General features: G+C 40.5%; 1 protein-coding gene across 1 annotated transcript; it reads right to left on the reverse strand.

The window, feature by feature from the left end:
* Nucleotides 1–456: 456 nt before the first annotated feature.
* Nucleotides 457–5386, reverse strand: MINOS1 (mitochondrial inner membrane organizing system 1). Its single transcript, XM_009889992.1, has 4 exons — nucleotides 5383–5386; nucleotides 4454–4501; nucleotides 3731–3840; nucleotides 457–703 (listed from the first exon to the last, which is right to left on the reverse strand). The coding sequence occupies exons 1-4, from the start codon at nucleotides 5384–5386 to the stop codon at nucleotides 695–697; spliced, it is 171 nt and encodes a 56-aa protein (XP_009888294.1). The 3' UTR covers nucleotides 457–694.
* Nucleotides 5387–15533: the final 10147 nt, after the last annotated feature.

Raw genomic sequence — 15533 nt, forward strand, 5'->3', positions numbered from 1 at the left:
TGGCATGTGCATCTGTTTAATTCACCCACTATACCGAGGAAGTTTCAAACCTCGGTCACTCCATGACTCAAAGCTACAAGAGACAGCACTGGCTTGCTGCATCAGTCACACAGGATTTGCCCTTTTGGATTCTACCTCTTTGGAGAGGACAAAATTCCAACTTTAAAGGGCAACTGTACAAACAGGACACAGGAGTATTTATATTCCACTCCAAACACCGGCACAAGCAGCAGGGGTCTAGTGGATGATTTATGAGGTGGGAATGCTTCTTTGAACTCTACGTTAGAGGGGAGTTGCCTTTCAAGAGTGGAGAGGAACACACAACGGCTGTCTTTTCTGAAGAGCTCTCACAGTGGCTTTTACCCAGGTGGTCACAGCTGCTAGGTACTCAAAATGAAGTCCTCTCCTTCCATTCTCTCTCTCTCTCTCTCACTCACATACAAAGTCAACACACCAGAGAAGGCCATTTTTCTTTTATTTATTTCCCAGAAGAGCTCTTCCTTGCACTTTCCAGACACGATACAAAACAAGCAACAGAACTTTGTTTCATGTACAGAAACAGTTTGTTGGAGTATAAAGAGTTAGTGGTGATCGTTACTGAAGAATGTTGGCTTATTCCAGGGGCACTTCAGTATTCCTGAGGAATAATCATTGATTTCTCCTTCCTTCCCACTGGGATAGTCTTAGTCATTAGTCACTGTTCCTGTAAAGCAAGAAGGCTTATATTATTAAAAAGCCATTTGGGTTCCTTACATGGAAGGTGCTGCATGATGTAAAGCAAGCCACTTAGCCTTGTAACATTTCCAGAAGGTAGGCTAACGTTTTCATCCTTCACTAGACTGAGAAGTTGAGTACGGAGAAGTTAAGCAGCTATTTTCATACCAGAAGCATGCCATGTTTTCATGCATATACGCCTCTGTTCTGATAAAACAGGTACTTCAAAAAAACCCAACATTATCGTTCAAGTTAACTATTCACAGATTGAATAGAAATCAAATAGAAATCAAAGCCACAAAGGGCAGGAGGAAAGGCTCCAGTTGTCAAACTTCTTGTGTTGTTGCACATCAATATAATCCACATTGCAATCAAAGTACAAGGTTGCGGGTTTTGGGGTGATAAATAATACAGGCTAAATAACCTGAAAAATGCGATTCTTTTCCATTTTGCAAGTAAACCTTAGGTCATGTCATTCTCAGCTATACTGTTTTAAGCCTTTGAAATAATTGCTAGATGCTGATTTTAAATTCAGCTGAAGTCACAGTGACACCCACTTGATCAAATTACTTTAAAAGCCCTCAGAATCTTACGACCACATATGAGAACTTTTCTGCGCTTTAAGTAGTCTCTTGGCTTAGATGAATGGCTCTTGCATTGGTGTTAGTGTTTCATGATCAACTTACTAACCCAAAGGATGGGCAGCGTGATGATCCAAGTTACAGCTACAACAGCTGCAAAGTTGTTTAGTAATCTCCTGATTATTTGGTATCGTGAATGTCCTCTGCCCTCTCTCATTCTCACGTAGGATTCAGAATTAAGGACTTGATCCTGAAGAATCAAGAATCCAGACTCGATGAAGCCCTGCGTAACCTGGTCTGACCTCACAGCCAAACCCAGTTTGAGGTCAGACGAGTTGACCTCCTTGAAGTACTTTCCAACTTGAATTATCCTGTGATCCTATGAACTTGACAGGTTTGGAAAACTAGAAATAATTTTGTTCAAGTTAATCCATGTTACACTTCTTTCTCTCTCTTAATAAAGCTGTTTTTCTTGCAGAATCTCACATTTTGACAAGTTAGCATTTGAACAGAAACTGTTTTGTAAAGGAAGTCCTATAGAGTTTAGTATTTTCTAGGAAAAAAACAGATGAGTGATAATGCAACAATATTTTCCATGCTCCTAACCAACAGAAATGGAATAATTTTGTTGTAATAACCCTGGAGCCATTATCCATGACACGACATTTTGGAGAGGATTAATGACATTAACCATTAGATGGCTTCATCCACATCTTTCCTCTCTCAGCATGTTCAGCCTCTTCATGCCAGAGAAAGCTAGTGGAGACAGTGCACTGGAAACTATTTGTCTAGTCTAGTGCCATGCAGACAGCTGCGCTTCTTCTGTGAAGTGTCCTTTCAATTACCTCATGCTTCAAAGGACCACCCTTGCTCCAGAGCACAGATTAGTCCTTAATCCAAACAAAATCCCTTACTAGGCTGACCTGAAAGTCAGTTTTCCATTGCCCAAAACCCCTAGTAACAAGCATCCTTGAATGAATAATGTGCTTTCAGAACACGTGAACAGAGCATTTACCATTCACATGAAGCCACAGACATGTCATTCCAGTTTCTTTTTGGAGACGTAAATTGGAGGAATACCCTCAAGACGGTGTGGAAAGCGCCTATGTTTTGATGTTAACAAATCTGGGCAGAAGAGTCATGCACTGACTTCTGAATCTGGGCCATAGCTGGCAATGTTGTATCAGCTGCATCTTAAGTCACAGTTTCTCTATAATATATCCAAATATCCAAAATATTTTATCCTGAAGAAGCTGTTCAAGAATCTTGTTATTGTTTCCCTTTCTTTACAGACAGTTGAAGATAGTATTTGTAAACAGGTATGACTGGTAAGGCTGCAGAAGGCTGGCAAAAGTTCGTCCGCCAGTAAACCTAAAGAGGACTGGACTCAACTTTCAGCTCTAGATGCACCAGAAAAAAGCCTAAATCCACCTTCAGACCTCCTTCATTAGGCAGACGAGCAACACAGGGGCAATTTTTGCATTCTGTGTACTTGCCACGAAAAGCTCCTGGCAGAACATTTTACCTCAGTACTTTCTGAAGTGCTAAAATAACTACAAATATGTCCTGGTGGATGCCTCTCCACGGGTCTCAGTGAAAGGCTTTTGGCTGTATATGGCTCTGTGGATCTGAAATACACACACACCCCCCCCTCTTTTTATTGAGATACCTCAATGGTAAATTACCATAAGAACAGCCCCAACTTTTACATGAGAAGAAATAAACAAAATGTTAATGTGGTCAGTTTGTGGACTATATAGGCAGTTTGCAAGCACACAAACGGTCAGTTTGTGGACTTAGTGTGCTATATAGGCAGTTTGCAAGCACACAAATGGTTCCTGCTAATTAATCTACTTTTAAATATTTCTATCTCAACACAGTCAGTGATAATACTGAACGCGTTTAAAATATGATCTTCAAAACTATTTAAAGTGTACAATTTCTTCAGATTAATTATTACATCACTATCCAGCCAAACAAGCCACAAAACTTACAAGTCATTAGTGTTTTTATGTTGCAAAAAAAACCCCACAGAAGATCAAAGATCTGCTGCCACAGGCAGAGCTGCCTGACATGCCCTTCCTAGTTCACCTCTTTCAAAGTCTGAAGACAGAATCTTACCATTAGTTTATTTTTTTAGCTTTTCTAAAATGTATTTTTACGATCTGTGTTTTCAGGTTGTGGGAAAACCTACCTGCAGGATCTGTTAAACTACTTCTGTGTAGTCAGTCTAGTAAGTTTACTGCTAAACACACCAGCCATTAAAAATTTCTGAAGAGCAGGGGAACCACCCCCGCTTCGGCAACACAAGTTTCTTCTTACTAGCGCTCTTCTGGGAAAGGCAGAGGAATATCCATTTAAATGGTGTCTAGGTGTACTGTTTAATGCTAACTTATAACAGTTACCAATTGATCGTAACTAACACTGATACTTACTTTTACAAATTTACCATGGAGAAGATACGGAGACTGGAAGTCATGTTGACAATTGGAATAAGCCATTCCTAACCCCATCCCTGACCCAAAAGCGATAGGCCATGTCTTTCCTGTGGGGGAAGGCAAGCCGAGAGGAAAAGTTAAAGTCAAGAAAAGCTGTTCATTTCACGTGACAGTGATAGGATTGTTAAATACACACCAAGAAACAATAAATTACTGGAAGATGCATATTAGGCATTTTCAAGTCCTACAAGTCCTAAGATCAGCTAAAAAACAGACCATTTTGGAAGAACGACAAGAGTAACAGTAAGATATCATACTTAGAATTTAATGGAGAGTAATCTCCAAATTCAAGATATTACTGAAAATTATTCTGTTACCAAAAAACAACTAAAAAAGAATTTAGACCAGTTTTAAAACCCTGGCAAACCAATGCCTGGACACATAGCTCCAGTAATTTGGCTCAAGGTTTCCTACAATTCCAAAATTTCAGTTGAGCACAGTAGGAGCTTCGAGAGATGCCGCGTGTAACAACCTTGTTACACAACAGTTGAAAGTTTACGTAACTCCATTTCAACTGAAAAGACACGACCAAAAATGAAAGAATTGGTCTAACATGCTGATTAAGTTTTACACGCCTCAAAGATTTCTTGGTTTTAAACTGCACCTACAATAGACAGAAATGAGGAGACCAGGCAGTCAAGATTACTGCAATACACTTACTTTTGAAGAAGATGACTGAGAAAACAATTCCTAATGCAAATCCAGCACCTGTAAAAAGAAATGCAGTGAGTGAGGACAAAGATAATGCAATGTCATGGAAAATGATTTAGTTCTTTACAGTAATTCTCAGGCATATCAGACTACATGTTATCTCAGCAGGCCAAACACAAATGTTCTTAAATAGCAATTCTGAAAAAAATAATTCTTGCTTTCTTAAGTAACTGTAAGCAGCTAATTCAGATTAGAATCCCAACAGATACAAGGACATTACCAGAAAGATTTGGGAAACAAACCAGACTGTCATCCCAGGGAAAGTTACGGAATTTCTGTCACCATCTACAATGTGGAATTAAGATTTATTTGGCTCATTGTCAGCAAATGAGAAACACTTAAATGAAAACTTATTGTGTCCTTGAGCTTTAGATTTTTGCAGATGAATATCTTATTGTATTTCGTTTATCTCACTACTTTAACTACTTCAATGTGTGTCCTGAGGGCAGAAAAACTTTGATGCTTTGTGTTACCCTATACCTTGCAAAAGAAAGCTCCAGGCTGCTTATCTTTCACATCCACAACATTCATTATGGAGCATATTTAAACACATTAGGAATGAATGACTTTTCACATCCTTATACTATATATAGAAATAACTGCAGCAGTTGAAAAAAATTTATCCAGCACCATTAAAACACTCGGCTGGCATATTTAAAAATAATTTTTGCTTTACTTGGAAGGTGTGCTTATGATTTTTCGCAAGAAGTCAGGCAAGTCTGCAAAACTCTTCTCATGACTCAATAAATATAACAGTGAAAACTTGGAGCTCAGTGGGCAAATTCTACCTTTAACTATATCCCCTAAAGACAACAATTTTAGATAAGGTGCAGAAGTACAAAAGTTTAAAAAATGAAAAGAAAAAAAAAATCACTCACGCATATGCTCATTAAAACAATACCTAACAGGTTTATTTTGCAGTAAACACATCCTGTTATGGGTTTCAATTCTCTCCTTTCAATACAAGAAATCCAACTGAAGTATAACAAGTCCTATTAATTCAAAGACATACTTTTTTTAAATAGTCCTAAAAGCATGTGAACCTTATTTAAGCTCCTGTTGAATACATTACTAAGTGGGTTGAGTCCAGAACAATACCACCGCTTGGCATACAGGAGCACGTTCCTTTTTTTTTTTTTTTTTTAAAGTTTCCTTCTGCTCTTTAAACCTTTTTCCTTGCAAAAAGTATACTAATGGTAGTTCCTATTGAGGCACAGATTATTGAAACAATACTTACTGCACCTCCTAGCACCCCACGTTTTTCATTGATTAAAAAACCCTCAAATATTAGAACCGAGATGACTGAACAGATGATCTAAGCAAACCCCCTTAAGTTTACTCACTTCACTACCAGTATTTTCTGAGAGCTGAAAGCAGAGTTGCTTTTGATATCTCGTTTCGTTTTTTCTACAGATTTTCAATTGTGCCAGAGGTAACTACTTTACCAGGTCATTACAACTTCAGACTAGGCTTACAAAACATGCAACTGCTGGGAAGAACTTTGACCGCCTGCCAAGTGGTCCTGACATAACTCCCCCAGACATTTTAGAAACGCAGCATTTTGCAGAAGGTCAGGTTTTCACTCTAATCATTTGCACAGCTAAGGGAAAGTCTCAGTTCCTCAGATGTCTGGTCAGAGCTTCAGGCTTTTTGTGCATTTCAGACAGTAAGAGATACACTACTTGGAGCATCTCGTATAAACAGCTAACTCCTCATCCCGTGTCTGTGACCAGCATTTATACGCACACCGGAAGACACATCATGCATTACTAAGAGCAGCAGTTCATCCGTGCTAATTCCTCCACTCCCCCTCCCCAAGTAGAGCCTTCCTTCTGTACCTTTGCTATAAAACAGCTGGCGTTGGCTCTCACAGAATGTTTATGCTATTAAGGATAATTACTATCTTCAAGAATTCATCCAACGGACAACTGTTTGGCCCTCTGACCTGACTCCCTCTGCCAGTCTTTTCCTACAATACGTAGTTACGCTGCCTTTTTGGTTTGGGCTGTTATACTGTAGCTCTGAAAAGGACTTTCTAAGGGTAATTACCTTCCGTTCAGACAGCACCAGGCGTTGTTTGAACTGTCCGGTTCCGAAGGCCTGTCAGGCAGTGAGTGACACTGGTCCTACACTTCCTGTCCACGAAAAGATCCCCTCTGCCAATCCAAACAGTTTAGCTAATCAATGAGAAATTATTTACAGGATGACAAATTCTGCATCATCTCGATGCAGAGCCCAGGCAGTTTCTAATATCACACATTTTCCATGTTACCAGTCAAACTCAAATTCTTCTCACCAGTGTGGTGGTGAACTGTTTACTTTCTTAAGAAAAGTCTGCACTAAGGAAGCAGCTATAGTTAATACAGTTTCTTTCCATTTACATCCAGAAAAAAATCATTATCTTGTATTCTCTTCACCTCCTTCAGATGCTCTCTCACATTACACCCCCGTTTGTAAGGGCTCCACACAGATGCCATCAATGCTTCTTCCTGTTGGCCACGGCAGAAGCTACAGCATACACTTAAAAGGTGAAAAATTTATTATTTCTGCCAACTGCAATTCAGGCTAAACCCAAAACAAAACCTAGGTCTTCCCCCACGCTAACACCCAACACCACTGTTAAGCAGATGTGGTCCAGCACGACTGACTTGTTAAGACAGAATGGTCTCTCCTAAGAAAGCTTTTTTCTGAAGCAGTGATAAACCTGGTTCTAGGGAAGGGATTCTTCTTTTACAAAGATGTACAGTGTCACTTTTAGAGGCTATCACTGCACCCTGTTCCAGCAGGAAGGGCACTACAGTGGCTAACTACTTTAAAAATACGATGGTAAGATACCTAAGGCGTTGCTTTAAGTAATGAAAATGCTACACAGAAGTAAAGGAGGAGATCTGACGGCTAATGTTTTTTTTGTTCTCTGTACAAGAAGGCAACTTGAGAAACAAAGCCAAAAAAGTACCTTAGCTTCTCTCATCCCAAAGGCAGTTCGGTTCATTCCTGTAGTCCATAGCCTACAGTCTATGCTGAAAACTGTTGCTGGTCGCAACACCCAGTCAACACAAAATGCTCAGATCTGCCCCCTCACGCCAGTCAGCGCACACACAGCATTTGCTCTTTCCTACTTGGTTTTAACATTTAAGCATTGGTTTTAACTTAAAACCAGAAGCTTTAGCTACATTTAATGTCTTAGCCCATCTGGTTAAGAATCTATTTCTGTGGATAGTTTGTCACTCATCTTCATTCCACTAGAAAGTATTTGTGGTTCTGTGGTCATTTCCTGTGTCTCCAGGACCAAGGGGGAGCTAAACCATCTTGCCTTGGAAGTGAAGTAATGCGTTTCACTTTAATTCTATATAAAGTTACACCAGAGATAAACAATGGCAGAGCTGTTGATGAGTTTTACAGGTTTAAGTTCTCACATGCTCAATTTCCTTTTAAAGAGGCAACATGTTGCTTCAAAGAGCCTCCCACCTGACCAGGGGACACTAGGTCTGCAGCTGTTTCTACTAAAGATCAGCACCTCTAGGCCAGGCTTTAACTTCATAACAATAAAACATGAAAGGTTTATCTTACAATAAAAACAAACGAACACGGAAAAGCTAAGGGCTTGATCCAGGCCGGGCACATTTTCCCTCCCTTTCTTGCATGACAGACTCTTTGGAGGAAAAGGCCACAGGAAAGAGTACAACACATTTTTCACCTCCTCTGACAGTTTAAAATGTTTAACTAGAAAAACAGTCTCTTCCACCCTACATCTATCACTTCAGCTCAAACACATTTACAGTCAGTGTCAACAGGGGACAGGACAATTCTGTGGACATCTTACTCCCGCTCTCTAGTACGCGTCCCGGCCGTACGGACCAGCACAGCCACACGGAATTGGTATTAGGCAGAAAGCCCAGTCTCTGAAACTTTCTCATTCTACTTTTTTGGCTCATACACCTTCCAAGAAAAATGACACAGTACCTCAAATCAATCTAACACACAGAAGAGCACGCGCCGTATACCCAACAGGACATCATAAAAGTGTCTCGGAGAGAAACACAAATCTTCAGGATGGGCTCCTGCCCCATAAGAACATCTGGGAAAAGCTTTTTCTATAAATTTAATCAACAGTCCTTCCAACAGCAATACTACACGGTCCTTTCCTAGGCTACCCAAGTAGCTATGGCCTGAAGCAGCTATTAAGACTGCCACACCTAGGTATGCTTTTCTTCAATAGCTTGAAACTTAAAATAGGAGGATTAAAATATGCTCGTTGACATCTGGCAAATGTGTTGCTGTTACTATAGCAGCTGGAAGTTTTTAAATTACTTAATAGTTTTCTTTTTGTCATCAGATCATTTTCCTCTGCCATTCCTTACTCACAAATACAAAATAGAGAGCTTCAGCCTCCTCTCCTTCAGATTCTGTTATTTTACAGTTAAAAGAACTAAATGATTGAAATAAAACAAAGGAGGAGCTCCTGGAAAATGGCTTCTTGTTCTAAGAAAACACCAACCACTCTGTACAGACAAGACTCTCTAAAATAGGTCACGGACTTGTCCCAACAGAGAAGACTTCTTCCCAACTAGAAGGAGAGTTTCACTTAGGATCAAGAAAATCTATCAAGCTCAGTTAGTTTCTCTCTGGGGACAGTGACAACAACAGCTCCGAGGTCCAACAGCAGATCTCATCCACGGGCCTGATGCACTGGACATTTCAAATGAGCATCAGCTCAGTCCAGCACTAAAATTTGTTTTAGGTAAGGAAATACACAAGTCAAGTCAAGATCTTCAAAACAAACAAAAAAAGGCAAGCAATTCTCAAAACTATACTCTCCCTCTAGTTGTAGGGTGTTCCATCCTGCGCCTTTCCAATCCCACTTTGACAAGATACATAGATAATTGTTTTGCAAAAATGGGGAGGAGAGCCTTCTTCATACACCAAGACAGCACTTTGCACCAGTTAGAAATCCGAGACCATGAAATCACTTATTTACAGAGAGAATTAATTTTAAGCAGACTCTTAGCAAGGTCTTTCATGGCAGGAATCAGATTTTCTTCAAACACCGACTTTGAAGCTTTCATTCTCATCTCCCCCGTTGTGTGGATTGTTTACATAGCAGACAGAAAAATGAGCAAGGCCACTAGAAGAAAACATCATGAAACTATATACCAAGTACTCGAGGAAGAAGCAGGAAAAAAGTGTGTTTTGTTTTATTCTAGCATTTGACTGTAGTAACACAGAATACTTGGAATGACAGAATATAAATATCCAAATCCCCTTATAATATAAAAATCCCGACATGCTTTCAGGGGCCGCTTTCACCCTTAAGCACTCCTGCAGTTCAGCTGCTGCCCGCACCTCAGATAAACATCATCACTTTTGCAGATGGACACACAGCAGTGGGAAGCATCGCTGTCAGCCCATGATCTCCCAAGCAATCACAGCCATAGTCTCGTAGCCAGACCAGAAACTTTTCATTCCCACACTGGTGAATGAGCTGGTGAGACGAGGGGGCACGTGCATCTCCTCCCTCTTTTAAAAGGGGGAGAAGAGCGGAAGCTGCTCTTTGAATAGACAGCACAACAAAGGATCTCATCAATATCACACCAAGCTTTTAAAACAAAACAGGGTTGCACTCGCTTTGGAAACACATATGTAAGAAATCAGCAAGATACGCATAATATGGAAAATACATCTCTGACAGAAAACTCTATCTTGTCTTACTGCAATAATATATTCCACTATTGAAAACAATAACACTGCTAAAAAGAAGAGTTTTGCTGGAGTAAACACGTGCACATTCAGGGCTTTTGCAAGCCTAACTGAGGGTTGGCAGTCATGCTTCTTCACACCCATCCAACGTAGGTTGACCATTACTGACGTCTACTGGCCCGTCTAAGAAATAGAGGCAATTTAGACCAAGAAGTGTTACAGTGGCATTTCACTAGTGGAAATGCTAAGGAAAGAAGAGCGATCCTTCTCAAATCTCTTGCTATTAATTTATTATCATCAAGGATGTGCCAGCAGCCCCAAAAGGATTTTCCTCAGAGAACTATATCTGATATAACAAAGAACAAAGAGTTGTTCCCACCTACTGCTGTAACATCTCAAGGACCAAATGAGTGGTTTAGGATATCACTTGGCTAGAGTCCCCTGGACAGTGTGACTGTGTGCCACCTCCCAGAGACGACACAGCTGGCACCTTACCAGTCCACTAATGCAGAGGACGAGGAAGTCAGCGCACTTGGATTCCCTTCCGGCAGAGGTGATCTCAAAGTAGTCTGGGGTTTTAAACGGCTGCACTACCAGACAGATGTCACAGCTCTTCTTTCAGGTTTTCTTGCACACCAGAAGCATTGCCAAGAGCAGGCTGGATGGAGCAAGGGTCGAGCAGGGCTTCCCCCAGCGTCGCTCACAGCTTTGGTCAGTGAGCGGATCGGGCGCAGTTACGCAGGGCAGAGTTTCCTCACTCAGTCAGAGAGCCAGCCAAGAGGAACAGCAGGACACAATGCAGTCAGGGGAAGAGAGACCCGGATTCCTAAAGATTTTCCAGTCTTTTTCTTCCAAAAGAAGATAATAGTCCCTTAATTTGTAGACAGTCATTGTATTAGAACTCTGCTAACAACAAAACTAAATATTGCTGTTAGATTTTTGACTAAAAGCCTATTCTCGGAACAGCATTTGTCCACCTCTTCCAAATAAAACATTTTTTCGTTGCCTGTATCACCTCCCTGCACAGCCTAAGCCATAAGCAGTTAATATTTACACTACTTGGTCTGCTGCGAGATACAACTAGTAGAATTGGATCTTCTCCTGTACAACAAAGTAAAAAAACTTGGGGTTACAAACAAACCTCACATAACAATGCAGTTGTGTGCTCGCATAATATTCATGTTCTCCAGTATTAAAAACAAAATCCCAAATGAAGAACAAGTCTTTTGACCTGGTAGCTAAGACAGGATGGCCACATTACAACTGCCAACCAAAAAAAAAAAACACTTCAGAACAGGAATTTCAGGATTTTTGTATATTTAGAGAAAGTCTAATCCAGTTTTCAGAAAGTATAATCAAGTTTTATCATTATATAGACTGCCTTTATCCTATTCATAACCATGTGAAGGATTATTTAAAAATACTGACATTGCAATCCATACAATGATTCTTTCTGAAATACTCAATCTGTGGAATGACACAAACAATACAATTTCATCCTTGCCATTAACAGAAACAGCTATTCAAGCAGGCCAGATGATGCAAGCCAGAAGAAACCATCTAAGAGTTGCAGAAAAATTGAGAGTGCCCTTTTCTCTTAAAAAAATTCCTATTAAATGGAAATTAGAAGTGCTTTATTTTCAGATGTCAAAACAGAGGATTAGAGGAAAATGAACATTACTACATTGGGTTATTTACAAGCTTCCAGGCTGAATTTTTGGTCAAACGCAGACATACATCAAAACATTTGTCTCCTGCAAAAAAAAATGAACTTCAGCATAGCAACTTAACACACCAGCCAAGAAGCAAACAGCTTTCCTTGGGTTACCTTTCAACATCAGGTAAATTACGGTGTTCAGCTCATTTAAAACTACAACAGTTTCAAAACAAACCAAGACACCCAGGCAGACAACCTCCCTCCTCTTACACACACTTTATTGCCTCCCTGTTCCCTGGAAACAGCATATAATAATAATTTGTCCAAAATTACACCTTCACAGAGAAAAAACAACTCTGTCAGTCCTCTGTGAGTAATTGTCTTTCCACATAAACAGGCATGAACTATCAATCAGTTAAACAAACAAACCCTTTAAACAGGGTTTGAAGCCAGTAGGATGGAAGGCGACCATAATACTATTTACTTCCCTGTCCCTTCTCTGCAGAACTCTACTAATAAAAAAGAAGAAATGGTTGTGAAGGCTGGAGAGGACAAAGTCTATAAAGCTTGGCAAGCTGGGAAGAAAAAGAAAGCCACTATAGTTTGTGTCTCCTGCCACACACACAAAACAAGCAACTTTTCTCATAGGCAAGAAAAATCACTATAAGGAAGAAAGACAGAACAGAAAGTTAAATAATTTAAATGACTGCAGAGCTGAAAAGTCTTGAGAAGGGTGCAAAGCTGGAGTCTGGGTGATCTGGATCACCCATGAGAGAAAGCGCCTGGTCGGCCAAGAAAGCACAACCCAGCCCACTACACAAAACACTGTGGCTACAGCTAGACTTAGAAAGGGAAGGGGAACAAAAATATGCAGACCCATCCTCATCATTACCAAAACCAATAAATGTCAGACCTTATAAAGAGGAGGTGAGCACATAACCTCCATTTAACACTGATTTGATGTTTTGTGCAGGCATACAGAGGTTTGCAGTACTTAACTCTCTGAAATTAAATACTGTCTTAACAACGCCTGACAACATATTCTGTTTTGAACTAACAGGAAGAAAGAGTTTTAGTACTAAATTACAAGATACACACAGGTAGTGGCCAGGAGGTCAAAAATATAATACAGCATTTCGAAAGATGTAACGTAAGATAAATCTGTATTTTGGACATTTTAGTGGCAAGAGATCAAGTTTCTTCCAGGAGCTTAAACTCCAACTAAAACAGTACAGCATAACTACAAACAGCACAGCCAACTACAAACCGGCTTAAGCAACTAAAGCCTGACAGACTAGGACATGATAGGACAGGCTACATAGCCCCCAGCTATTATTTAATACTATCTTATACTATTGCTAATAAAGTCAACCTGATAGCTGCTACATCTCCTTCTCATTCTCTTTTGTTTCCCCACGTCCCTCCACCCCTCAAATCAATCCAATAGAGTTATCTGTTTCTATACATCTCACAGACACTAGAAAACTGTCATGCATGCAAGACTTCAGAAATTCAGTGTTTTCCTTTATTTACAGGGTCTGGAATGGGAAAATACAGCGCTAATCACAATGTTTTTCCCCAGCCATTGGCTAGAAAGATCTCTCTTGCAATAGTTCTCAGGAAGGATGTAAAGGACGTTCAGGAAGGAAATTGTGGCCACCAAAAGGAAAAGTCTGACAAAGAAAGTGAGAATTTGGTAAAATTCTATATCCCACATAACAAGCAGCAAAATTCTGCAGTAAAAAAGTTTATTTTCTTTCTTTCTTTCCAGTTTTCAACCGCCCTTGATAGTTTATTGGAAACTCCGGTAAACTTTGCAGTAACGTTACAAAAACAATCACCAAAACCACGAGTGTTTTTAAAGTCCCTGCAGAGAAAACAATCATTTTCACTGACAGAGTCTGAGAAAGTTTGTGTTGTCAGCACTCAGTTCACAGTTTGCATAGCTAGGCCACCGACTCGCTTCACATTTAAAGGCCATCATCATCTACAGTCACAAACTACTGGAGTATGAAGCAACGTCTGGGTTGTTCTGACTTCCAAAGTTTACACCGAGTCATTTGTCATTAACATCATGGAGGAGGTTGTCAGCACAGACGCTTCAGTTACCGATCAATCGTAAATGCACACAAAACAGAAAAATGCCGTGACACATGAAGAGGAACACATGTCTTAGGCCATCACATTGGGTTTAGCACTAAGGATAAAGTTGAAGAGCTGCAGCCCATATGCCCTTTTTGAGCAAACTAATGAAAACCATGAATTTTACTGAGACCTCTACTCAATGCCATCATGAAGCTAACACTGGGAATCCTTGGCCTAGAGCACTAGTGCAGAAAGTTTAAGTGCATTTTCTTTCCTCTGATACCACTTTAGAATAGAAGAAAACACCAAATTAAAACGAAAGGCCTGCTGAAGAGACACGCTGCATCGAAATCAACCCTGTATCCACTTCTTTCAGCCTCCCGGAGAGACTTCCCACATACAGGATTCCTACATGTACATGTACAGCTGCAGCATAGAACAAGTTCTTGTTTATAATTTGGCATACTTAATATTTTATGATAAAGCAACCAATGCTATGGAAACATAAACATATCTGGATATGTTTGTCAGACAAACCTGAATAGAATTTCATAAGGCAAAACATTGCTCTGGAGCACTTGACACTTTTCAAAGGCCTGTTATAAACAATGGAAGTTTCAGTTTACTTAAAATTATTAAACATCTTTTCTAATGGAAAAGTATTAGGCAACTAAAACCCCAAGTTCCTCATCAGCTTTCAAGAATAAGGGCACTACAGCAACAAGAAATAAACATTCCCATTTCTCAGATATTATTTATGGTTCTAAAAGAGACTTCTGCACAACATGGAATGCATACCTTTCGTGTCAGATACTTCACTTCTTGTTCTATACATTGCATTTAAAGATTTCCTTTCATATACACATTTCATAATGCCACAACCTCTGTCTAGTCCATTTGCCAGCCTGTCACATGAAGAGCACTGAACTGCGCATACACAATTACAACCACTCATAAAACTCATAGTTCTAAGTGAAATGTTATGAATGGTTTGTGCAGATTTGAAGCACTGCAGGCGTATGCATAATCCTAACTTTAAGGTCAAATAAGCACAGAAGAAAATCAACAGAATTGTTCTCCTACGTAAAGAAAAGGCACAACTCTCTGCAGGGTTGGGACACCGGACGGGAAGCTTCTCAATGTCAAACTACGCACACTGTACTGAGTAACACATGCCAAAGCTATCAGCGTGTCATGCTGCATATTGCTTTTAATAAACACAGCCCACCTCATACACTGAGTGATGTGAACAGCTCTGCAGAAACACATTTCGAAAACCAAGCCGTCCTCATAGCGAAACTAAAGGCGGGCAAGGTCGCGGCACTGAAGGACCCGGTTATGCCTACCCGAGGCCCATTCATTCAGGGCAGGAGGCGGCCGGCAAGCCGCAGAGCTCAGCGCAGAGGGGGATTTTCCACAGAAACCTCTCATTTTCAACAGAGGGAGTAACCAGAGACCAAACACGACCCTCCGCTACCGGATCGTGGGTAAGACGGGGCCGGGCCGGGGAGAAGAGCCCCGGGGCGGCCGTGGCAGCGGGCCCAGCAGGGGTCCGTGCCCGCGGCCAAGGTCACCTTGCCAGGCCCGGGG

Source organism: Charadrius vociferus, unplaced genomic scaffold (genome assembly GCF_000708025.1).
Source record: "Charadrius vociferus isolate BGI_N301 unplaced genomic scaffold, ASM70802v2 scaffold838, whole genome shotgun sequence".
Classification (NCBI taxonomy): Eukaryota; Metazoa; Chordata; class Aves; order Charadriiformes; family Charadriidae; genus Charadrius; species Charadrius vociferus.

Coding starts and splice junctions, on each gene's coding strand:
- MINOS1 (XM_009889992.1), bottom strand. Junction 3,841..4,453: donor CTCAGTCATCTTCTTCAAAA/GTAAGTGTATTG, acceptor CTTCCCCCACAG/GAAAGACATGGCCTATCGCT.